This window comes from Stenella coeruleoalba (assembly GCF_951394435.1).
Source record: "Stenella coeruleoalba genome assembly, chromosome: 19".
Lineage (NCBI taxonomy): Eukaryota > Metazoa > Chordata > Mammalia > Artiodactyla > Delphinidae > Stenella > Stenella coeruleoalba.
Window position 1 is genome coordinate 12,219,625 of NC_137165.1, and position 22,692 is coordinate 12,242,316.

At 52.9% G+C, this 22,692-nt stretch overlaps 1 protein-coding gene across 2 annotated transcripts in view; it reads left to right on the top strand.

Moving 5' to 3' along the window:
- The window catches only part of ITGAE (integrin subunit alpha E), a 69,405-nt gene that overhangs the window by 27,352 nt on the left and 19,361 nt on the right, over nucleotides 1–22,692 (top strand). For both annotated transcript variants that reach the window (XM_079903622.1, XM_079903623.1), the window contains exons 3-20: nucleotides 3,669–3,760; nucleotides 4,987–5,054; nucleotides 5,406–5,523; nucleotides 5,746–5,889; nucleotides 6,301–6,416; nucleotides 7,015–7,166; nucleotides 8,402–8,555; nucleotides 9,088–9,238; nucleotides 9,747–9,814; nucleotides 11,078–11,213; nucleotides 11,746–11,888; nucleotides 12,253–12,393; nucleotides 13,061–13,297; nucleotides 14,323–14,453; nucleotides 16,130–16,260; nucleotides 17,465–17,628; nucleotides 19,039–19,167; nucleotides 22,159–22,232. In XM_079903622.1, coding sequence (XP_079759748.1) covers nucleotides 3,669–3,760; nucleotides 4,987–5,054; nucleotides 5,406–5,523; nucleotides 5,746–5,889; nucleotides 6,301–6,416; nucleotides 7,015–7,166; nucleotides 8,402–8,555; nucleotides 9,088–9,238; nucleotides 9,747–9,814; nucleotides 11,078–11,213; nucleotides 11,746–11,888; nucleotides 12,253–12,393; nucleotides 13,061–13,297; nucleotides 14,323–14,453; nucleotides 16,130–16,260; nucleotides 17,465–17,628; nucleotides 19,039–19,167; nucleotides 22,159–22,232 — 2,349 coding nt within the window. The remainder of the gene's footprint in view (nucleotides 1–3,668; nucleotides 3,761–4,986; nucleotides 5,055–5,405; nucleotides 5,524–5,745; nucleotides 5,890–6,300; nucleotides 6,417–7,014; nucleotides 7,167–8,401; nucleotides 8,556–9,087; nucleotides 9,239–9,746; nucleotides 9,815–11,077; nucleotides 11,214–11,745; nucleotides 11,889–12,252; nucleotides 12,394–13,060; nucleotides 13,298–14,322; nucleotides 14,454–16,129; nucleotides 16,261–17,464; nucleotides 17,629–19,038; nucleotides 19,168–22,158; nucleotides 22,233–22,692) is intronic.

The following is a 22,692-nucleotide window of genomic DNA, read 5'->3' on the forward strand; positions in this document are numbered from 1 at the left end:
CGGTAAACCTGGAGATCAAGAGACCACCCACCATGGTGGAGGTGGTTAAAGGAGCGGGCGGCAGAGGCAGCTCAGACGGGGCCCCGGGCCCCCGGCATTGCGTGACTGTGATATGGGTGGCAACCTTGGGTTCTGCAGTGAACAGCCTGTGCAGCTGTACGTGGTGGTCTCTCAAGAACTCACAGTCTAGGTGGGAACAAAAGCCAGGGATAAGTGTAGGTGTCCAGTAGTGAGGGCTTCCTGGCGGGCTTGGAGGGGGTCAAGGTGCTCCTTCTTTTGGGAAGGCTTCCTGAGGAGCTGGTACTTGGGAAGATTGTTCTGCAGGAAAAGGAGCTGAAAGGCATTGCAAGCGGAAGAAACAGCTTGGGCCGAGGCCTAAAGGAGGAAGGAGAGCTGAGGCTATTCCAGGCCTGCACCTACCCCACCAAGACGTTGGCTGGGTTGGATCCCAGTTCTGAGCCCACCTTTACGGGGGAGCAGAGAATAAGGTGCTGGGCCCAGGGCTGAGGCTCAGGCTGGGAGGGGTCTGTGGAAAGAGGCAAAGTTGTTGAGCAGGCGACCTAATTTAGGGGCTCAGCTGCAAGCCTACAGAGCTCAGCTGCACGTGGGTCTCTGCCCCTCAGACTTGCCCCAGATTAGCCCCCTCATGTGCTGCCTCGGCTGTTGTTCAGTCGTCATTTAACAGATGTTTACCAAACCCCTGCTCTGTGCCAGCCACTGTTCCAGGTGCTGGAAATAACATGGCAAACGAGAGGCAAGGGGAACTTGGGGAACTTGTGAGGTCTTGGACTTGGTTCACTGTTACCAAGCTCCTCTCCCCGTAGACTGTAAGTTTCCTTGGGGAACTTAGAGTCTAGGGGGAGAGACTGATAATAAACAGTAAAGAAGTAAACAGGATGCTATCAAACGGGGACAAGTTCTGGGAAGGAAATAAATGGGACGATGCAGAGCAGAGTAACTGGGTTGTGAGGTGAGGCTGGTTGGAGAAAGCATTTGTGAGGAGGTGACAGTTAAGCGAGGCCAAGGAATGAGAATGAGCCAGGTTGGGGAGAGAGGGGGCGCAGCAAGGCAGAGGGCCCAAGCCGGGAAAGAGCTGGGGGCAGCCTAGGAACGGAAGCCAGCCAGTGCGGGGCTAGAGCTTGGAGAGCAAAGGAGCAGGAGGGGAGTCTCAGCGGTGGGGAGGTGCTAGATGGTGCAGGGCCCCGTGGGCTGCAGCAAGGGCTATGGACTCTTCACCTAAGTGCACGGGAGGCAGCTGAAACAGGGCAGTGACGTGGTGTAATCTACAAGGGTACATTTATTTTATTTTATTTAAACAAATATTTATTTATTATTTACTTATTTGCCTGCGCCGGTCTTAGCTGAGGCACGTAGGATCTTTGCTGCGGCATGCATGTGAGATCTAGTTCCCTGACCAGGGATCGAACCCGGACCCGCTGCATTGGGAGCTCAGAGTCTTACCCACTGGACCACCAGGGAAGTCCCAAGAGCAAATTTAAAAAACAAACAACAGAAAAAAATAACAGGGGGCTATTACTACACACCAGGCAAGATGATGGTGGCAGGGGAAACAGAGAGAAGAGATGTTCTCTAGATATAGTTTGGAGGAAGAACCAACAGGGTTTACTGATGGATTTGATGAAGGGGATGAGTGAAAAGACGAAGCAAGGGTGCCCCCAGGCTTTGGACTTCAGAACATAGTGGTTGGTGGTGCCATGTATCGTGTCAGGGAAGATGGAACGGTTCAGTTCAGGCGATGGAGAGCAAGACCATAGTTCTGTTTCGAACGTTCTAAGTTTGAGATGCCTATTAGACAATGGGCAGTTGTTTATTTATTAGTTTCCTAGGGCTGCTGTAACAATTCATCACATACTTAGTGGCTTAAAACAGCACAAATGACTATCTTACAGTTTTAGAGGTCAGATGTCCAAAGAGGGTCTTACTGAGCTGAGATCAAGGCATTAGCAGGGCTGTGTTCCTTCTAGAGCCTCAAGGGGAGGATCTGTTTCCTCACTTCCTTTGGGTTCTAGGCGCTGCCTGCATTCCTTGGCTTGTGGCCCCTTCCTCCATTTTTAAAGGGTCTGATAAGGACCCTCGTGATTACATTGGACCTACCCAGATAATCCAGTATAAATTCCCCAGCACAAGATCTTTAGCTTAATCTACGAAGTCCCTTTTGCCATAAAAAGTAGCGTATTCCTGGGCTCTGGGGGTTAGGACATGGACTTCTCTGGGCGGGGCAGGTCATTATTCTGCTTTCTAGAGCTGCGCTGGTCTGGCTTCTGGTGGAGGGATGCTAGCATTGCAGATATAAAGGTGGGAATGTCAGCATTGATAGGTGTACGGAAGCCAGGGATTGGAGGGGGGATCAATCACCAGGGAGAGTGTGTGGGCGAGGAAAACAGGGACCCAGCCCCGGGACACCAGTGACATTTAGAAGTCAGACAGTGAATGAGCAAGCAAAGGAGTTTGAGAAGGAGTAGTGAGAGAGGTCAGGGGAACCAAAAAGAAAGTGGTTCAAGGGAGAGACGGTTACTTTTGCCCCGGGCTGTTGAGAGGTTGAGGAAGATGAGGGCAGAAAGGTGTCCCTTGGATCTGACGATGTGTGGACCACCGCTGACCTTGACAGGACCCGTCAGGGGTGGAAGTCAGCTTGGGCTGGGGTAAGCTGCGTAGGGCACACACACAGGTGTAGATTTTATTATTATCCTGTCACCCATGGAGATAAGTGAATGATACATTTCATATTTTTTTTAAATGTCAAGTAACGGGAGATGAGGAAGTGGAAACATGACCTCGTTCCTGGCCCCCAAACCACTGGAACTCATCATGACCTGTCTCATCCCCTTTATAAAGCTTCCCCTTTATAAAGCTTCCCCTTTATAAAGTCCTCCGTGGCTGCCTACTGCCCTCAGCATAAAACCTTGGACTTGGTTCAGTGTTACCAAGCTCAGCCTCGGGCCCCTTCCCCAACACCCCCTACTCACAGCTCCTAGGATGGGGAGCTCTCTCCCTGTCTCGGGGCAGCCCTGATCCTCCCTGGGCAGCATGCACACGGAATGTTTAGGCTGACGCTGGCTCTCTGCTGTCTCCCTGGGCAGGGGGCAGAGTTTGCCATTGGGAATCGCGTCTCCTGAGGCTGCCTTAACCAGGCTGAGGGGCCCAGAACCTCCAGTTCTGACCTGCCCCTAGGAGAGGGGCACAAGTGTGCTCTTCTCAGGAAGTGCTGTCACTGGGGCCAGGTGGGGCAGGCGCCCTTGCAGCCACTAGGAAGGCAACAGAAGGAAGGCTTCTGTCCCCAGCAGAAGCAACTGTGCTGCTGGTGGCTTCCTGGTTCCCCCCACCGCCATCAAAGAGCAGCGAGTGTTTATTTACCACCAATATCACCCCATTTCTGTCAGGGTGGGCCAGCAGGCAGAGAGGGGATGCATTTAGCCATTTCCTGCCTGGAGCTGTGCAAAGGTTGAGCCCATGCCTCCCTCGTAAGGCAGATCCACCATCCTGGGCTGGGAGCCTGCCCGCCTTTCCAGGTCTGGTCTTCTCCATAGTTTTCCCCACAGGGAACCTGTGGGTCTGTGGGCCTGGAATGGAAGGACTGTGTCTGGGCAGGTAGGGAGGAAAGGGGAATCGCTGACCAGCTCAACTTTGCTGCCGACTCTTTCGCTCAGGCTCCTGGTAACCAGCCCCAGGACCAGCAGGACGGCAAGGCCCCTGTATCAGTGTTCCCTCATTCAGGATGAGCTCCATTGCCAGCCAGTAGGTAAGTCAGCCCCTGCTCCCGGGAATGCTCCCAGGACCTCCTTTCTAGGAATCCCACTCATCCAGCCCAACCATTCCAGTCTCTCCACCCTAGCCTCCACCACCAGCCACAGCAAGCCTTCCATCTGGTGCCCAATCCCATCCCCACCCAACCCTAACCCCCAGCCCACCTTTCCGGACCCAATCCTAACAACAAAAATGAAACCTAAAATGGATGGAGTGCTTACAGAGTCACCTGACGCTCTGCTAAGTGGTTCGCGGACTTTTAATCCTTAAAACCACACTATTTTACAGAAGGGAAAGCTACAGTTCAGAGAAGTCCTTTGGTTTCCACTATGACTAAGGTCACGCATCTGAGCAGCACCACGGATGCAAACCCAACTCCACCCAATTCCAAAACCCAACCTACCGCAACTCACCACGCCTCAATGGAACCCACCCCCGCCCCGCGCCCCTGCAATCTAACTGTGGCCATCCTAGCGCCTAGCATGGGGTCTGCCATATATTAGGTGCTCAATAATGCTGTTTGAATGAACAAAGGAATGGACCTAATTCGCTCGTTGACCAAACTCCTCCCATCCTGCCCAGCCCAACTGAAGGCCCACTTTGCTGACGACCATTGGGCCGTGTCAGGTGGAGTGCTGGTCTCTGTGGGAGGCGCTGTGTTGAACAGCCTCCATCTCTGCATCAGAAGGGCACACGGTCCGGCAGGGTGACTGAGTGATCCTGGGACTCAGAAATGCAAGTGTCCTGAGGCCCACAGTGGGGTGGGAGGGGAAGGAGCTACACTTCTGCCCCTGGGGATGTGGGGCAGTAAGATTCCCCAGAGACAGGACTTGGAGAGGGGAGAGTTCATTGGATTCTAGGGCCAGTCCCCCAGCCTCTTGCCATTCCTCCCTGGTGCTGCACACACCTGCCAGCTGCCCAGCAGCCCAGGGGCCCCTGGACGACCAGCACCAGGTCTCAATGTTTCTGGATCCCTATCACCATCTGTCACAGGCTGGGCACAGAGCAGACATCACGGGGCATATGTTGAATGAGACGCCAAATGAGCCTGGGAGAGAGGCCTGTCCTTGAAGGCCCCCCGCATCTAGCTTCTAGAGGTTGCTCTGAGTGGCCAGCTCTTCCTCATGGGGCTTTGACCAAGATGGCCCTGTGCCCTCTGACCTTGGCTCCTGGGTTGCCTCCCAGCATTCCTCCCTCCTTACCTGGGCCTCACTGTTTCAGAGAATGTCCCCATCCCAAAGGGGAGGTACCGTGGAGTGACAGTTGTCCGGAACCACCATGGTGTTTTGGTGAGTATGCGTGGCGAGGGAGGGTGGAGGGCCTTGGGGAGCTGGTGCTACCCCTGTGGTTGACCGTGGTGGATACCAGTCCTGACTGGCGTGTTATTCTCAGGGCTGAGCCCAGCTGTATCCCCAGCAGCCCCAGGGCTGACAGCGGCTCTGAGCTGGGTACTCCGTGTGACCCAGCACACTGACCCTGGCAGCGACTCCTACCCCTGGTGAGGGGTGAGCACTCTGTTCCTGCGTCCCCTGCCTGGTTGAGCCACTGGATTCTGACGTGGGGGTGTGGATGTGGCTGTGACGAGGGGGCCTGGGCTGGGGGTGACCCGGGCTTTCCCCTCCTTTCTCCCCCTCCTCTAGATCTGCATTCAAGTGACGACCCGGTGGCCCCAGAGCCTCAGCTCAGAGCTCACAGGCAACTGCATCCTGCTGGCCCCTGACCTCCGTCCCCGTGCCCAGGTCTACTTCTCCGACCTTGGTAAGGACTGGACCCTCGTTGGACAGCTCTGAAGGGATATCCTGGGGTCTGCAAGAAGAGGCGCCAGCCCGTGGTAGATGCAGAGGGACACAGAGGCCCGGAGAGGGCAAGGCAGGCTTAGGCCCCATGTGAAGGAACCAGGGCAGAGCTAAGAGCAGGCTTACCTGGAGGTGAACGAGGAGGCCATCTGACTCGGAGCTCTTCCACGTGTACTTTTTAAAGAAAAATTACTGGACCCTGATGCCCCTGTGGATGCTGGAGACTGCTCCAGGAATAAAAAAGGCAGCACGGAGAACACAGCCAGGCTGCGCCGGGAATTGAAGGTGGAGGAGAAGGAGACAGAGGACGAGGACGAGGAGGCAGCTGGTGAGAAGAGGCAAATCTGGTCGCTCCCAGGGCTGTCAGAGCTGACTCCCTAGGCTGGAGACCTCCAGGGCTGAGGTGTGCCTAGGTCCAAGAGATGGAGAGCAGTGGCTGGATTCTACAGGCCTGGCCAGTCCCAGCCCTGTCTCTCTCCATCTTACAGCTGGGAAAACTGAGGCCCAGAGAGTGGGGGTGCTGGGAGTGACTCACGCAGCAAGTCAGAGCCTGAGCAGGTTCGGGCTCTCTCTCTGCCTCTGAGACAAGGCTTCACTCTTGGGAGTGGCACCGATGCCCTCCCTGAACTGAGCCCTCAGGGCTTGAGCTGGGTGGGTGCCCTTCAGGGCAGGACGAGTTGCCCTCACTCCTGCCCCAGATGCCAAGCCCACTCCTGACCTGTTCCCTGTCTTGGCCCAGGCACCGAGATCGCCATCATCCTGGATGGCTCAGGAAGCATCGATCCCCCAGACTTCCAGAGAGCTAAAGACTTCATCTCCAACATGATGAAGAACATCTATGAGAAGTGCTTTGAGGTGGGCTTCCCTAAGGGTTGGACTCACACAGCTTGTGTGTTATCTACCGCTGGGAACAAACCATCTCAAAACATCCACCAGCGATCTGCTCTCCTTCTATGGGTCAGCTGTTCGGTCTGGGCTCAGCTGGGTGGTTCTTTTGCTGGTCTTGCCTAGAGTTATTCCTGTAGCTGCAGACATCTGGTTGTTTGACTAGACCCTAAGATGCCCTTGCTTGTCTGGACCACATGTCTCCAGCAGCCCAGCCCAACTCTTTCATGGCAAGCACTTTCCAAACCTCTGATTATATCACATTTGCTGATGTCCCATTGGCCAAAGCAAGTCACCTGGCCTATCCCGGAGTCAGTGTGGAAGAGGGGGACTACACAGGGACATGGATTCGAGGAGAAGTCTGTGATTCACTGGGAGCCATTACTATCATACCTTCCTCCACCCCCACTGGCTTAGAGATTTCCCTCTGCCTGAGTATTTCCTCCTGCCCAGAAACTAGGAGGAATGAGTGGATTCTTCCACTGCTTCCAGGCGGAGCCATCTAAGGGGCAAGGGTGGCCTTGGGCAACTCTGCCAAACTCCTTCCCTCTCGGCCCCGCCCCTGCAGTGCAACTTTGCCCTGGTGCAGTATGGGGAAGTCATCCAGACAGAGCTTGACCTTCAGGACAGCCAAGACGTTACAGCGTCTCTCGCCAGAGTCCGGAACATCACTCAAGTGGGGAGTGTCACCAAGACTGCCTCTGCCATGCAGCATGTCCTGTGAGTGTGAGGGCAACAGAATTACCTGTCCACCTGCTGAGTGCCAGTCCACGGCCCCGCCCAGAGGCTCTGAGGCGTCCTACCTGGAGAAGGTGGCTGGACAGACTGTGTAGAGGAGAGGGTCAGGGTTCAGGCTCTTCCTTGGCTGAAAGGGGACACTGTGAGGTCTTCCAACCCAGCCTTGGCTGATAGATGACGCCCCAAGACAGTCCTCCAAAAATTCTTCCAAAGACTCCTCCTGCGAGCAGCAGTAGGGCACGGTGCTTATCAGAGGGGCTTAGTGGGCAGGCTCCCTGGGTTCAATCCCAGCTACAGTTTGTACTCGTGAGACCTTGGGCGAGTTGCCTAACCGCTCTGTGCTTCAATTTTCTCACTTTTTTTTTTTTTTTTTTTTTTTTTTTTTGCCGTACGCGGGCCTCTCACTGCTGTAGCCTCTCCCGTTGCGGAGCACAGGCTCCGGACACGCAGGCTCAGCGGCCATGGCTCACGGGCCCAGCTGCTCCGCGGCATGTGGGATCTTCCCGGACCGGGGCACGAACCCGCGTCCCCTGCATCGGCAGGCGGACTCTCAACCACTGCGCCACCAGGGAAGCCTCAATTTTCTCACTTTTAAAATGAGAATAATAGGGAATTCCCTGGTAGTCCAGTGGTTAGGACTTGGCGCTTTCACTGCTGAGGCCAGAGTTCAGTCCCTGGTCGGGGAACTAAGATCCTGCAAGCCGCAAGGCGTGGCCAGTAATAATGATTAATAATAATAATAATAATAATAGTAGTACTTGCCTTAAAATATGTACGGTGCATACCAGAGTGCCTGGCATCTAAGTTCTATGTAAATCTTAGCCACTGTTTTTAATATCATTATTATTCCCACACATACACACGAGGAATGGACTCCAGTGCTGTCCAGCACCTTTCTTTTTCTTTTTTTAAAAATAAATTTATTTATTGACTTATTTTTGGCTGCATCGGGTCTTTGTTGCTGCGCACTGGCTTTCTCTAGCTGTCCAGCACCTTTCTATTGGGAGCAGGTGAGGGGTAAGAACACCTGTGTTGCAGCCTCACCTCCACCCGCGCAGCTGTGTACCCAGGGACATCACCACCCCTCTTTGGGCCTTTGTTCTCCCAGGAGGGCTCCTTAACCCTCTTCAATTCTAAAACAGGTCAGTGAATAAAATCTCCCCAGGGCTCAGTCATCCCTTTGGCAAAGTTCTTTCCCTTTACTCTCCCCGATTTAGAGACAACATCTTCACACCAAGCCATGGCTCCAGAGAAAAGGCATCCAAGGTCATGGTGGTGCTCACTGATGGGGACATATTCGGGGACCCCCTCAACCTCACAACTGTCATCGACTCCACAAAGATGCAAGGTGTTGAGCGCTTTGCCATTGGGGTAAGAACTAGGTGCTGGGGGTACCTCGTGACCCTGTGCAGCCTGGGGTGGGGAGAAGCCAGGGCTCCTAGAAGGGCTTCAGTAAGCAGCGTACCCAAACCCTGCTGCACTCACAAACACTCACCAACTTCTCTTCTTTCAGCCCCCGTGTCCCATGCACCCCGCACTCCCCACCCCACTCAGGGTCTTCCCCGCAGACGGCTCATTTCCCAGTGGTGGTCACAGCTCCCTCGCCCAGCAGTGATGGGGAGAGCAGTGGACACCCTGGGAGCCCACAGGAGGGATGTCAGGGAAGGTTCCAGGAGGAGCGGGTGCTGAGCTGAGTCTCGGAGGACAAAGAGGAGTAGCTGACGTGGGGCACAGGGGAGGCGGGAAGGGCTCTGCAGGCAGAGGGAATAGCGTGGGCAGGGGTGAGGAGCTGGTGTGTTCAGGAAAACACACGTAGAGTGTGTGGGAGAACAGGGAGCAGGGAAAGAAGGAGGCCTGGAGAGCCCTCGCGGTGCTGGCCCACTGACCCAGGGCCTCTGTGCAGGTGGGAGATGCATTTAATAAAACTAGGGCGTACAATGAGCTGAAGCTGATCGCCTCGGACCCCGATGAGGACCACGCCTTCAAGGTGACCAACTACGCAGCGCTGGATGGGCTGCTGAGCAAACTGCAGCAGAGCATCATTAGCGTGGAAGGTGAGGCTCCAGGTCCCTGGCCACCCCTGTGTGGCAGCCCCCTCGGCATTCAGCAGGAGGCCCGAGGCCCACGCTCCAGCCCTACTCCTGTCCTCCCTCCATGTGGCACTCTGGCAACTCCTGTCACCTCTCTGAGCCTCAGCTGTTCCATCTCTAAAAAGGCAACAATATCCCCAGCCTTCCTCACTTCCCCCAAATTCCATGAAACTCTGATGAGAAGCTCTTTCTGGTGCTGGAGGAAGAAGGGTGACTGGGGCATGATTCCTGCTCCCAGGAGCTCCCAGGTGAGGAAACTGAGGCCCAGGAAGAGGGAGGGGATGGCCCTCTTCCCAGCTATGGTGCCAGCAGCTGCTCAAGCAGGACCCGGATCTCTACTCCAACCTGATGCTCGTCCCACCCTACCAGAACCTCCTTCCCTCTGGGAAGAGGCCAAGCCGGACCCTTCCCCGACTTGGTTTCTCCCTTCACCTTGGCCCACAGCAGTCTCACTGGGCTTCTTGGCTTCCAGGCACGGTCGGAGATGCCCTCCACTACCAGCTGGCACAGGTCGGGTTCAGCGCCCAGATCCTGGACGAGGTACGTGGCCGACTCAGCACCAGGCAGGCTCTCCACAGAGGAGGGGCCCCAGTGACTCCCAGGGACTCAGGGTCCCCTGGCTCTCAGTGCCCTGTGGTGCGGCCTCTGAAGGAGCCAATTTGAGATTTTTGTTTTCATAGAGATTTTTTGATGTGAACCATTTTTAAAGTCTTTATTGAATTTGTTACAATATTGCTTCTGTTTTATATATTTTGGTTTTTTGGCCCCGAGGCATGTGGGATCTTAGCTCCCCAACCCGGGATCAAACCTGCATGCCCTGCATTGGAAGGCAAAGTCTTAACCACTGGACCACCAGGGAAGTCCCATGAAAGAGCCATTTTAGGACAAAGGAAAACACTTCTGTGTGCTCGCCCTAACCTGGACCTTTGAGGTCGAGGAGAGAGTGGCCCTGTTTATAACAGGAGGTAATTTTGTCCTGCGCTCAAGGATTAAGCAGCTTCCTTAACACAGACTGGTAACACCCAGCCCTGGGTGGGCTTGCCTACCAAGCCGGGTACTTCTCCCCACCAGAGGCCCTGTTCCCCACAGACGGGCCTTGCATGTGGTGGAAACACGGTTAGCACATCACTCGACACAGGTGGGCCTTGGGTGCCAGACTCAGGCTGTGCAGACTTGGAGGACATGAGCCCCATTTTGCTCAGTCGTACTTTTTTTTTAAAATTTATTTTAATTTATTTATTTTTGGCTGTGTTGGGTCTTCGTTGCTGCACGTGGGCTTTCTCTAGTTGCAGAGAGTGGGGGATTCTCTTGCGGAGCACGGGCTCTAGGCATGCAGGCTTCAATAATTGTGGCACGAGGGCTCACTATTTGTGGCTCACAGGCTCTAGAGCGCAGGCTCAGTAGTTGTGGCGCACTGGCTTAGTTGCTCTGCGGGATGTGGGATCTTCCTGGACCAGGGCTTGAACCTGTGTCCCCTGCATTGGCAAGCGGATTCTTAACCACTGTGGCACCAGGGAAGTCCCTCAGTCATACTTTTTTAAATGCTCAACATCTGGGCCCTGGGTTGTATTTCTGCCCCAGGGGTTGCTGGTACTGGAGGGACAGCTGCCCTGACAGGGTCATGGGTACAAGGCAGGAACCCAGTGTCTGCCTCTCGCCTTCCTCCTACGTCTCTGGCCGGGTGCACTGAATGCCCCTCATCCCCCCTGCAAGGTTTGCTGTGCTGGCAGGTAGACCCGACGCCACCCTGGCTGGCCCTGGGTCCCTCCCGCTCAGATGGCCGCCCACCCTTGTCCCCTGCAGGGGCAGGTGCTGCTCGGTGCTGTAGGGGCCTTCGACTGGTCGGGGGGCACGCTGTTCTACAACATGAGCAGCCGCAAGGGCCGCTTCCTGAACCAGACGGCGGTGGATGCCAAGGCTGTGCAGTACAGCTACCTGGGTGAGGGCGGGGCCTGGAGGCTACCTGGGTGTGGGCGGGGCCTGTACAGGGACACAGGCTGCAGTGCACTTCCTAGCTGGGGAGGGCCCAGGTCGGTCACGTGGACCGAGGGAGGGGCCCCACTTAGGGAGCCTGAGGCTGAGCATTAGGCCTGCTTGGTACCAAAGCGCCAGGTCCTGGCAGCTGCCTAGGGAGGTAGAGCCTCTCCATTAGTAATGGCGGTGGGTGCCCCTTCACCCCTCCTCAGTCTTCATGCACTGCGTTTGTGATGAACGTGCGTGGAGTGTGTTTTGAGTGAAGCTGTGTGTATGATCGTGTGTGTCTGTCCCATCTGTATAGTGGGACACACGTGTGTGAGCAGCCGCGTGGGTAAGTGGAGCCACCGCTGACGATTTTAAAAGGATGAGGAAGATAGTCTCTCCATGTTTGCCTCCCTGCCCAAGCTACTTCGAAGTCCTGGCTCGGAAGGGGGGCGGGGCACAGGAGTGGCCCAGTGGGAGATCCTGATCACAGTTCCACATCCCCCCGCCAGGTTACTCGGTGGCGGTGCTGCACAAGGCCTGTGGCCTCTCCTATGTGGCAGGGGCTCCACAGCACAAGCAGCAAGGGGCTGTGTTTGAGCTCCGGAAGGAGAGCAAAGAGACCAACTTTGTACCAGTGCTGGAGGGCGAGCAGGTACTGCTGGAGAAGGACCCCCGCCCCCGTTACTACAGATAGGGATCTGGAGGTCCCCGAGGGAAAGGGGTGGGCTCCAGGGCACACAGTGGGTTGGGGACCCAGCCTGGGCAGAACTCAGGTCTCAGAACTCAGCCTCTGCCCCGGCTCTGCGTGTCTGAGCGCCAGCTGGTTTCCCTCATCGTGGGGGGTCAGGCTGTTCACCCAGTCTCCTGTGTTATTCTGGTGAACACATTGATCTGGTCTGACCCGAAGCTGGTGGCCCAGGAAGAGCAGGAGCAGAGGCCTAGCGTTGCTGAGGGCTCTGGTGGTGGCGGCTGCCTCCCCGGCACTCCCTGTGAGCTGCGTTCCCTCTGGCCTGTAGATGGGGTCCTATTTTGGCTCTGAGCTGTGCCCTGTGGACGTCGACATGGATGGGACCACAGACTTGTTGCTGGTGGCCGCCCCGTTTTACCACGTGCAAGGCGAGGAGGGCAGAGTCTACATGTACCGTGTGAACGAGCAGGTGGGACAGTCGCCATCTTCGCAAGCTGGCCGAGGCTGTGGCTGCTCGGCCTGGGGCCGAGGTGACAGAGGCTGGGAGCGCCCCGGCCCTGCCTTGCACCAGAGGGCGGAGATGGGGAGCTCAGGGTGGATGGCAGCCTGGTGGGGCGACTGCTTCCCTCCGTCCCCTCCCCCACTTTCTTACGTTCCCCACCCCATCATCTCATGTTGAGGATGATGACATCGCAAATAGCTGCACGGTTGACAAAGCACATCCTGTCTGTGATCTCACTTGTTTCTCACAGTAACTATGGGAGGTAGCTGTTACTCCCATTTTACAGATGAGAAAACTGAGGCTCAGTGATGTGGAGACTTGCTTCAGTTTACAGAGCAAGTGTGTGGTGGAGCCAAGGCGAGAAGCCAGGCCTCCTGATCGCCAGCCCAGTACCCCAATCATGGGAGCAGAGGGTTGCAGCTCTTGGTCCTGGACTGCAAGGCAGGAGGACTCCAGCTTCACCACTCACTCACTGTGCAGACTTGGGAAGGTCTCTTGCCTCTTCTGAGCCACAGGCTCCCTCCCTGCTGGAGAATCAGAATCAACAAGTCCTTGAGCATGCTCCCTGGGGTGGCAGTGGGGTGGGCACCCCGCATCCCTGTCTTGAGGGCTGAGCTGCCTCTCTGCCTCACAGGATGGTTCCTTCTCCTTGGTACGCACGCTGAGTGGCCACCCCAGGTTAACTTATGCGCGATTTGGCTTTGCCATGGCGACAGTGGGGGATATCAGTCAGGATGAGCTCACAGATGTGGCCATCGGGGCGCCCCTGGAAGACTTCGGGGCAGATGATGGTGTAGGCTTCGGCAGCGTGTACATCTACAATGGACGCTCTACCAACCAGCTGGTTGACCTCGCTACCAGCCAGCCACAGGTGATCCGCAGGGCTCTCTCTTGCCTCTACTCTGGGACTCTGACCTTCCCCAGATATGATGGCCTGAGACCCAAGCCAGCTCCAGTCCTAAGTGCCAGGCAGGTCCCAGAGGGTTGAAGGACAGAAGTCACTTGGAGGTTCTCACCTCAGACCCTTCCAGTGGGGCTAGAGGTTGTGGCAACATCCATGTACTTTCCTGACCTGTGACTCCCTCCTTCTTTGGCATTCCTGACCATGGACCTGCCTCAGATCCTCTTTCCTCTCTCTGTCCCTTCTCTGCCTCCTGTCTCCCACCCAACCCCTCCCCCCACCCCAGGCCTAGCTCTCACCCCCCAGGAATCCATTGCCAGCTTCCACGCTCCATCTTTTATGGGCACTTTCACTCACATCCAGCTGCAGCTTCTCTCCAAGCTTCAGTCCTGTGTGTCCAGCTGCTCCTGAGCCCCTCACCTGGATGGCCTCCAGCATCTCACTCTCAGGATGCCCAACTGAAAGCATCCTCTTCCCCCTAGACCTGCTGCTCCTCTGAGCCCTACCCCTCCACTGCTCACAGCAGAAACCCGGGCTAATCCCGGACCTCAGCTCAACGCATCAGCCTCTGCCTCCTAAAGATCCTGCTGTCTCCCAAATCCAGCCCCTCCTCTCCATCCCCACCACCCCTGCCCTGGCTCCTTCCTCTTCCCCATCTTCCACCCTGTGCTTCAGTGGTGTTTCTGAAATGTAGTTCAGAGCCACCCTCGCCTCAGCCCCACATGAGGACTGCTTGTGCCCAGGACTCCCTGTGCCCACTGCACTGACCCCTGACTGTTTCCTGGGACGACCCTACTCTTCCCCACCCCCTGCTGTCCTTACTCTCCCTGTCAAGCCCCACCCCCCTTCAAGCCTCCCTGGGAGAACCTTGACGTTTTCTTCCCAGTTCCTCAGCTGATGGCTCCCTGGGGTGGGGACAAAGGCTAATCTGCTGATTGAATTAAACCAAAAGGAAACCCCTTTCCCTCGCTGACACCTTGTGTTTCTCGATCCAGAGGATCAGAGCCTCAGTGGTGGCCCCAGGACTGCAGTACTTCGGCACGTCGGTGGCAGGCGGCTTAGATTTCAGTGGCGACGGCCTTGCTGACATCGCTGTGGGCGCTCTGGGCCGGGCGGCTGTGCTCCGGTAGGGGTCTGCTCTGGCAGCTTCACCCAGTTATCCCGCCCTAAGTGACCTCGAGAAGACACCAGGCACTGAGGGGAGGGAGTAAGTGCATGGTTAAGGGCGCCGGCTCTGCGCAGCTGGGTTTGAACCTCAACTTGCACTTAACGGTGTGCCCTTGGACAGAATTTCTAAGTCCCAATTTTCTTATCTATAAATGGGAATAACAGTGCACCTACCTCAGAGAGTTATGAGGACTGAGAGGATCTATGCAAAGTATTTAGCACGGTGCTCAGTGGTGGCTGCTATTATTACTATTAATTTCAGAGCTTCTGTGCTCCATCCCTAAGTGAGTGATCTAGTCCCATGGCTATAAATAATCTGGCGGGGCACCCATCTGCCCCGTGCTCTCCGCGAAGCTCCAGGCTCGGCTGTTTATTCAACACAGGCATCGCAAAGTTGCCACGTCTAAAAATGGACTCACCAAAAAAAAAAAAAAAAAAAAGTCAAAACCAACCAAACAAAAACAAAACAGAAAAGGGGACTTCTCTGGCGGTCCAGTGGTTAGGACTCGGTGCTTTCACTGCAGAGGGCGTGGGTTCAGTCCCTGGTCAGGGAACTAAGATCCCGCAAACCCCATGGGGCAGCCAAAAAAAAAAAAAAAAAAAAAGGACTCATTCCCATTCCCACCCGCCCTTCCTTCTCCCCACCTGCCCCTCCCTGGGCTTCCCATCTCAGCAAAGGGTGCCATTTGTGCAGGATAAAAACCCAAGAGTCATCCTTGATTCCTCTTTCTCCTTTCCCTGCCATCCCACCAACAAGTTTTGGTTGGCTCTACCTCCAAAGTACTTCCTAGTAGTTCATGACATTGTCACCTCTCGCCTGGACCACTGCCATGGCATCCTTCCCTGCTTTCACTCCCTGTGCTCCGTTCTCCACACAGCAGCCAGAGAGACCCTTTCATTCTGCTGCTCAAAACCCCTCAGTGGTTCCCACTTAGAGTAAAATCGAAATTCCTTACCATGGCCTGGCCCTGCAGACCCCTCCCTCCCCGCCACTAGTTACTATTCTCTGTCTCACTAATTGTGCCCCAGTTATGCTGACTTTTGTGTTCCTCAAACAAAGCAGACTCATTCCTACCACAGGCCCTTTGTATCAGCTGTGCTTTCTGCCTGTAATGCAGTTCCCTTAGATCTTCACAGAGCGGGCTCTTTCTCGGTAACAGAGCTCAACTTAAATGTCTCCTCATTTGTGAGGCCATCCCTGACCACCAGCTAAGTAGCCCCCAGTCTCTATTACCTTATCCTATTTTATTTATTTATTTAGTTAGTTATTTTTTGGCCACACTGTGCGGCATGCAGGATCTTAGTTCCCTGAGCAGCGATTGAACCCGGGCCCCCTGCAATGGAAGCACAGAGTCTTAACCACTGGACTGACAGGGAAGTCCCAATCCTATTTTATTTTTATCATAGCATTTCCTGTACATAGGATTTTCCTGTTTCTTCTTGTTTATCTGCTTGTTGTCTGTTTTCCCACTAGAGCAGGGCTTATCTCTTTCCCTGTAGTATCCTGAAGACTCAGAATAGCACTTGGCATAAGCGAGGTGTTCAATGTATATTCAGTGAATGAAGGAAGAGCCCAGGCACCGATCCAGAAGTCCTATGGTCCCTTCTCATGGTCCTCTTTGCTGTCTTGTTTAGCTCAAGACCTGTGGTTCGTCTGAAGCTGTCCATGACCTTCGCCCCCAAGGCACTGCCCATTGGCTTCTACAGCAGCGTGAATGTGACTTTGTGTTTTGAAATCAGCTATGTGTCCCCAGCTGCTGAGTCAGGTAACAGGCAGCCTAGCTGACCCGTCCAGTGCTGTGGTCAGTCCCTGTTGGCTTCAATGGGGGGCAGGAAAAGAGGGCTGGGTGGGGGTGGGGTGTTACGAAATCCCTCTGTTAGACTTTAGCTCCTTTGACCTTAGGTTCAATTTAATGGGAACCGCCCCAGAAAAGGGTGATCTGTTGTCACGTCCACACTCTGAAGGGGTCTCTCTGACCCTGTTGGGAAAAGGGGCACTGGATCCCTTCCTTGGGTGGAAGGGTTGAGTTTCTGAAAGGAGACTCAGAAGAAGGCCGGCACTTGTGCATCTCCACCTGCTGTGCCCACACCTGTGTGTACGCAGGGCTCCCGAGAAGTACCTGTCCTCTCTCTCCCTGATTTACCTCTTCTCCGCTTCCCTGCTCACCGTGTCTCCCTGGCCCAGGGGGACTGGATAACCTGCCAGAGGCCTGGCCTCCCTTCCCATCCGCTTAGTTGGCACTGGTTGGGAGAACTTGCAGAAGGCATGGCTTTCACAGCCCAGGTGCTCACCGCCAACCCAAGAGATCCCCGCCAGAACAATCCCCCAGCAGCCGTCCCCAGGGCTTAAGCTCTTGGTAACAGTCCTGGGGATGTCCTCCTGCAGGTCAGAACGTGCTCTCCCAGGTGGGCTGGCTTTCCTGCAAGAGCCCATGATCAAATCTGTTAATTAGGAAAGGGCAGGCCTATCCGTTCCAGCTGTATAGGCTGAAAGGTTCAGGCCACAGAGCCTGCATGGCAGCTGCTGGGTGGCTGTGTGACACTGGGAGGGCGTCTTTCACTCTCTGGGCCCTGGTTTCTTTTCTCCACAGTGAGGGAGCTGGCCCAGGTAGTCTACAAGGTGCTTCCAGCTCTGCTGTTCTCAGGTTTTACTCTGTGGTTTCTCTCTCTATTCCTTGACTTTTTGCTGCTCCTCATTTCCTCCCTCAATCCCAGCCTCCTCCCTAAGCGCTTCTTCCCCTAGGGAAGCCTGACTCAGCCCCTGGGATGTGCTGCTCCGGGTTTGGGGCTGGTGCACTGAGGGACCCTAGCTGGGTGCCGGAAGACATGAGAAAAGTACCTTTGAAATGAGGAAGCAGCTTGGGGAAGCGCCTATGTGGGGGTGCCACTCAGGAGGGACTCATGGGAGGGCCCTCTGTCTGGGGCTTGCCCATCCCAGTCTCATCAGGAAGACCTGGTCTTCATTCCCAGGCCTCAAAGAGACCTCTCTGAACTTCACTTTGGACGTGGATGTGGTGAAGCAGAGGAAAAGGCTGCAGTGTTCAGATGAGAGGCTGTGTCAGAGCTCCCTTAGGGAGTGGGGCACGGGCCCCCGTCTCTGTGAGCCCTTCCTGCTGGTTCCCACAGAGGGAGAGGTAAGTGGAGGAGTTTCCAAAAAAGTCTAGAGGGGTCTGTATTGTTGAGAAAAGAACTGAGGTGCATGCAATGAAGCACGTGTACCCATACACACAAATGAGGCAACTGAAATAATCATAATAGATTAAGAACCAGATGGTGGGGGAATTCCCTGGCGGACCAGTGGTTAGTACTCTGTGCTTTCACTGCTGAGGGCCCGGATTCAATCCCTGGCCAGGGAACTAAGATCCCACAAGCAGCACGATGAGGGCAAAAAAAAAAAAAGAACCACATGATGGCATGGGAGGTGGGAGGTGGGAGTTATGGTACCATAAATCCAAATTAAAGAAACCTACCGAGGGACTTCCCTGGCGGTCCAGTGGTTAAGACTCCTCACTTCCACTGCAGGGGGCGTGGGTTCGATCCCTGGTTGGGAACTAAGATCCCGCATGCTGTGCAGAGTGGCCAGAAAGAAAAGAAACCTACCGAAATTGAACACTAAGTAGATCTCTGAGCTTCCTAGAAACTGGACAAAGAGGGAAATTCTCTAATTGCTGACATTTTTCTTGGTAATAAATTGGGAATAACAGGGCTCCTTCCCTCACCTGATAATAAAAGTGGGGCAGAGGGCCCTTGCATGAGTCAACATCAGAAAACCTGAACGAGAGAAAGTAGAAATAGAAATACAAAAGTTGTGATTTACAAAAGTTTGCTCCTGACAAATGTGCCTAGAGACATGAAAGATGTATTTGTCAGGACCCAGAGCCTGACAGGACCCAGAGTTGTGGACCTAAAAGGATCATTTATTCCAATAAACTCGTAAATTATTCTTCTGACTACACATCTGTTCCCATGTCTGTTGATTGTTAAATGGATTAAGAACGAGTTTCTAGCAAATCTATGGCTTCCTTAAATACAAGCATAACTACCTTTTCCACCTGGGAATCATGCTCACCTACTCTCAGGTGTTCAAAGCTCCCACCTGGCAAAAAGGCTCAATAAACAAAGAGAATGGCAAACAGCATGCCAGCCCATCTCCTGGTCTTCAGTTTTTATTTCTCTAGTATATCCTCCGTGTTGCTTGGAGAAAGATCTTTGTAAACACAGACGTGGCCATGACTCTTCCCTTTCGTGGCTCCCCTTTGTACTCTGAATAAAACCCAGGCCAGCTTTTAACTCCTAACAGCCAGAATCCCGTTGTGATTGGGGCAGGAACCATAAGGAGTTACGGTGCCCGAGGCCATGGCAGATCAAGGGAGATTTTCCCAGTGCTCTTGGCAGCCGGGCCTATTTGGAAGAGGCTTCGGAATCCTGACTTACCACTTTCATTGTTTATTTCTTACTGTGAGCGCATCAAAGTTAAAAGTATTCTCCTTGTCATCTTCTCCCCACATCCAACTCCAACCCTGCCTTCCTTGGTGACTCTGCAGCTCTGTCAGGAGGACTGCTTCTCCAACATCAGTGTCAAGGTCAGCTACCAACTCCAGACCCCCGAGGGCCGGAGGGACCATCCCCAGCCTATCCTGGACTTCTATGCTGAGCCCTCTGCCATCTTCCAGGTGACTCAGCTCGGACCAGACTCTCCTGGGAGCCATCCCCCTAAAAGTACCTGCTCCCCTATCTTCAAAGAAAGTTGGGAGGGTCTTCAGACAGCATTTAGGCCCCTCACTGTACAAACGAGGATATAGAGTTCCTGAGACGGTGTTAATTTGCCCAGGACCTCACTGGTGGGTAATACACGTCTCCAAACCACCCCCAAGGCTCGTTCTTTCATGTTCACAAAAAGTACCTGCTACATAGTTAATGAAGCATGTGAATACCTTGCCCACCTTGGCAAGAGTCTCTGATAACGGTGTGGTGAGGGCCCTGTGTGGGGACTGGACTGGAGCCCACGTGCCCCGCGCTGCAGAGAGGATGCCCTTTGGCATACCTGCCTGCCCAGGTCCTGCCCAGGCCTTCAGGCTGGATGGCCCACCAGACCTATACCCTAGCAGATGGATAGTGTCACAAAAAACTTTTCTCATAACTACAGGAAATCAGAGAGGGAAAAAAAACAGTAAAATTTCTTGATTCTATGATATCTAAGGAGATTTTGTTCCCACTCAGGCCCTGGGCCCCTGGGGTATTCTGTCAGTATTCATTTAGACAGTCTTATGGGGTACAGAAAAATCAGCAGGATCAAAGAAGTGATAACATGAACATTGAAAAGTAGTAATTACAGTTAGCTGGAATGCATTGAACCTCCAAAAGTAAAAATAAGCCAAAAGTAGTTCATGCTGGCACAGAAAAGCTTCAGGTAGCAGAAGTATATTTCTAGGTAATCATAGGACACTCACAACTGTCCAATATTTGTACAAGGATGCTCTATATTAATTCAGTTATATAAGCCTTTAGCTCCAGTTTTGGTTAACACCCAATGCGTCAATCACGAAAGGTAAATAGAAATAAGAGAACAACATAATCAGGGTGACTGTTCCTATCGCTCATCTGCCCGGGAAGAGGGAGGATCAGGTTCCCGATGAGCAAAGATTCTCATTTTAATTTTTTAGGCAAATTTATTCTAAATTTATAATATATTAATTTTCTAAATTTTTAAAATTTGGCATTGACACTTAGATGGTTCAGAAAAGACTGGGAGAACTAATAATAAAGTTTTGTCAACAAAGCAGATTATCACTAATTATATATATTCTGTTTTAAGAAAACTTTAGTTTGAAATATTTTGCTTACTAAGAAGTTAGAATTGTCCAAAGAATTCCCATCCTTTATCCAGATTCCCTAAATGTTAACATTTTAACCTTTTATCACATTTGCTTTATTCTCTGTCTCTCTCTCTCTATATACAAAATCTCATGTATATCTTACACATATACATATGTAGTCTCAGAAATTTATATTTCTGAACCACTTGAGAGTTAGTTACAGATATGATGCGTCTTTACTCCCGATACTTCAATATGTATTTCGTAAAAAACAAGGACACTCTCTTACATAACCACAGTACAGTGATCCAAACCAGGAAATTTACAATGATGAAATACTATAATCTACAAACTTTATTCAAATACCACCAGTTGTCCTATTAATGTCCTTTTTAGCAAAAGAAAAAAAATTTTTTCTGGACTAGGATAATTCATTACTTTTGTTTAGTCTCCTTTAATCTCGAATAATTTCTCAATCTTTCTTTGTCTTTAATGACCTTACATTCTTGAAGGGTACAGGCCAGTTATACTGTAGAATGTTCCTCAACCTGTCTTTGTCTGATGTTTCCTCATGGTTAGATTCAGGTTGTGCATTTTGGGCAGGAATATCCCAGAAATGAAGTCTCACCCCTCTAAGTGCATCGTATCCGAGGCACATCATGTTAAATTTGTCCCATTCCTGGTGCTATTTCCCTTTGTAATTAATAAGTATCTTATGGGGAGATGCTCTGAGACTATGCATATATCCTGTTTAACATCCATTCAGGATTCTTACCTTAACTATTAGTTTGATGGTTTGGCAAAGAGGTTTTAAAGAAATTATCCCACTGATAAAATGGATGAGGAGAAATGATTTGGTGTTAGGTTAGGCACATAGATGTTTCCAGAGAATTAGTTCTAGCTGGGAGCTTAGGGTGTTATAATCGTGCTGAAAGAGGGCAGGCTGCTTGGCTGTATTAAAAACAAAACTAAAAAAACCTGCCCCCAATTGTTGACCCAGTCAGATAGAGCTCCAAGCTCTGACTCCTGTGAACTGCATCTCCCTTCTCTGGGAAGCAGAAGGTTTTCTTTCTAGCTCTGGGCTCCCATTCTAGCTCCAGGTCATGGAAACAGTCCTTGCTGCTGTTCAATAAAGCTGCTGCGATGGTCACTGGCTGCTGGGAAGATAAATGCAGAGGTTCCCCAGTTAGAGAGCTGGCTGTGGTTCCTTCAGAATAAAAAATAGACCCGCTCCTTTAGAAAACTTGATTTTTCAGCCTGAGCTGGAGCTTTTCAACCTTGACCGGGCCTTTTGGACCCAGTGCGACTTTCTGAATTTGTTTGGTGTAGGCAAGATTGCAAGGTGGAATATTTAACCTACAGAGAAGACTAGCCATGGGGGTAGAGGACCTCCCGGGACTGGACCTTGACAGTATTTGCTTATTTACCCCCTTTTGTCCCCTGCTGTTGCTGCTCTACTTAAGAGGACTAAGGAAGCTTTTCTTCACCTGGGTTTTCCTCCCCCAAATGTTCAAAATAGTGAGTTGTGAGTGTTGCTGCTTGATTAGCATAATATGAAAGCGGCAGCATTCCCACCGTGTCACGAAGGTCACCCCATTTTTGACCTTGGCCAGTGGCCTGACGCATGGTACCTGTGTTGTAGGACCAAGCACATCCCCATCCCTGACAAGCCAAGGGATGTCGCAGTCACAGCTCTCACGGCCTTGTGGACACAACCCCAGCCTGTCAGCCTTCACCTGCACTTCTCAGAGTCAGCAGGAGGGACAGGAATGTGCTAAGGAGATCATGAAGCAAGGCGGGGATGGCGGGGTCCCTGGGCTGATCCTGCCCCTCTCTGTCTGGTTACAGCTGCCCTACGAGAAGGCCTGCAAGAATAAGCTGTTCTGTGTCGCTGAGCTGCAGTTGGCCACCACCCTCTCTCAGTGAGTTGAATCCAGTCGTCACAGTTTCTGCAGTTAACTTCCTCCTGAAGGCTTACCACCCCTCACCAGGATGGACCGCTCACTTCCTCCCCCTTCCCCTCATGGCCCACAAAGGGCTTCTGCACTTATTATCTCTTGCTTCCCCACCCACCCAGTGAGGGAGGCAAGACAGAAATTTGTATTCCTATTTTATAGATTAGGCAACAGACTCAGTAGTTGAGGGCCTGCGTGGGGTCACATGATCATTGGGTGGACTTACACCCAGGTCTCTGGACAACGCTATTTTCGTTAACTCAGTGTCTCTCACTCCTAGGACCACCTCAGTTAGAGGTAACCTCTTCCCTGGCTCACCTCTTAACCAAATTCCTTAATTCATTGCATGTTTATGGAGCATCTCCTCTGTGCCCAGCACTCTAGGTGCTAGAGGTACATCAGTAAACAACACACAAAAATCCTGGCC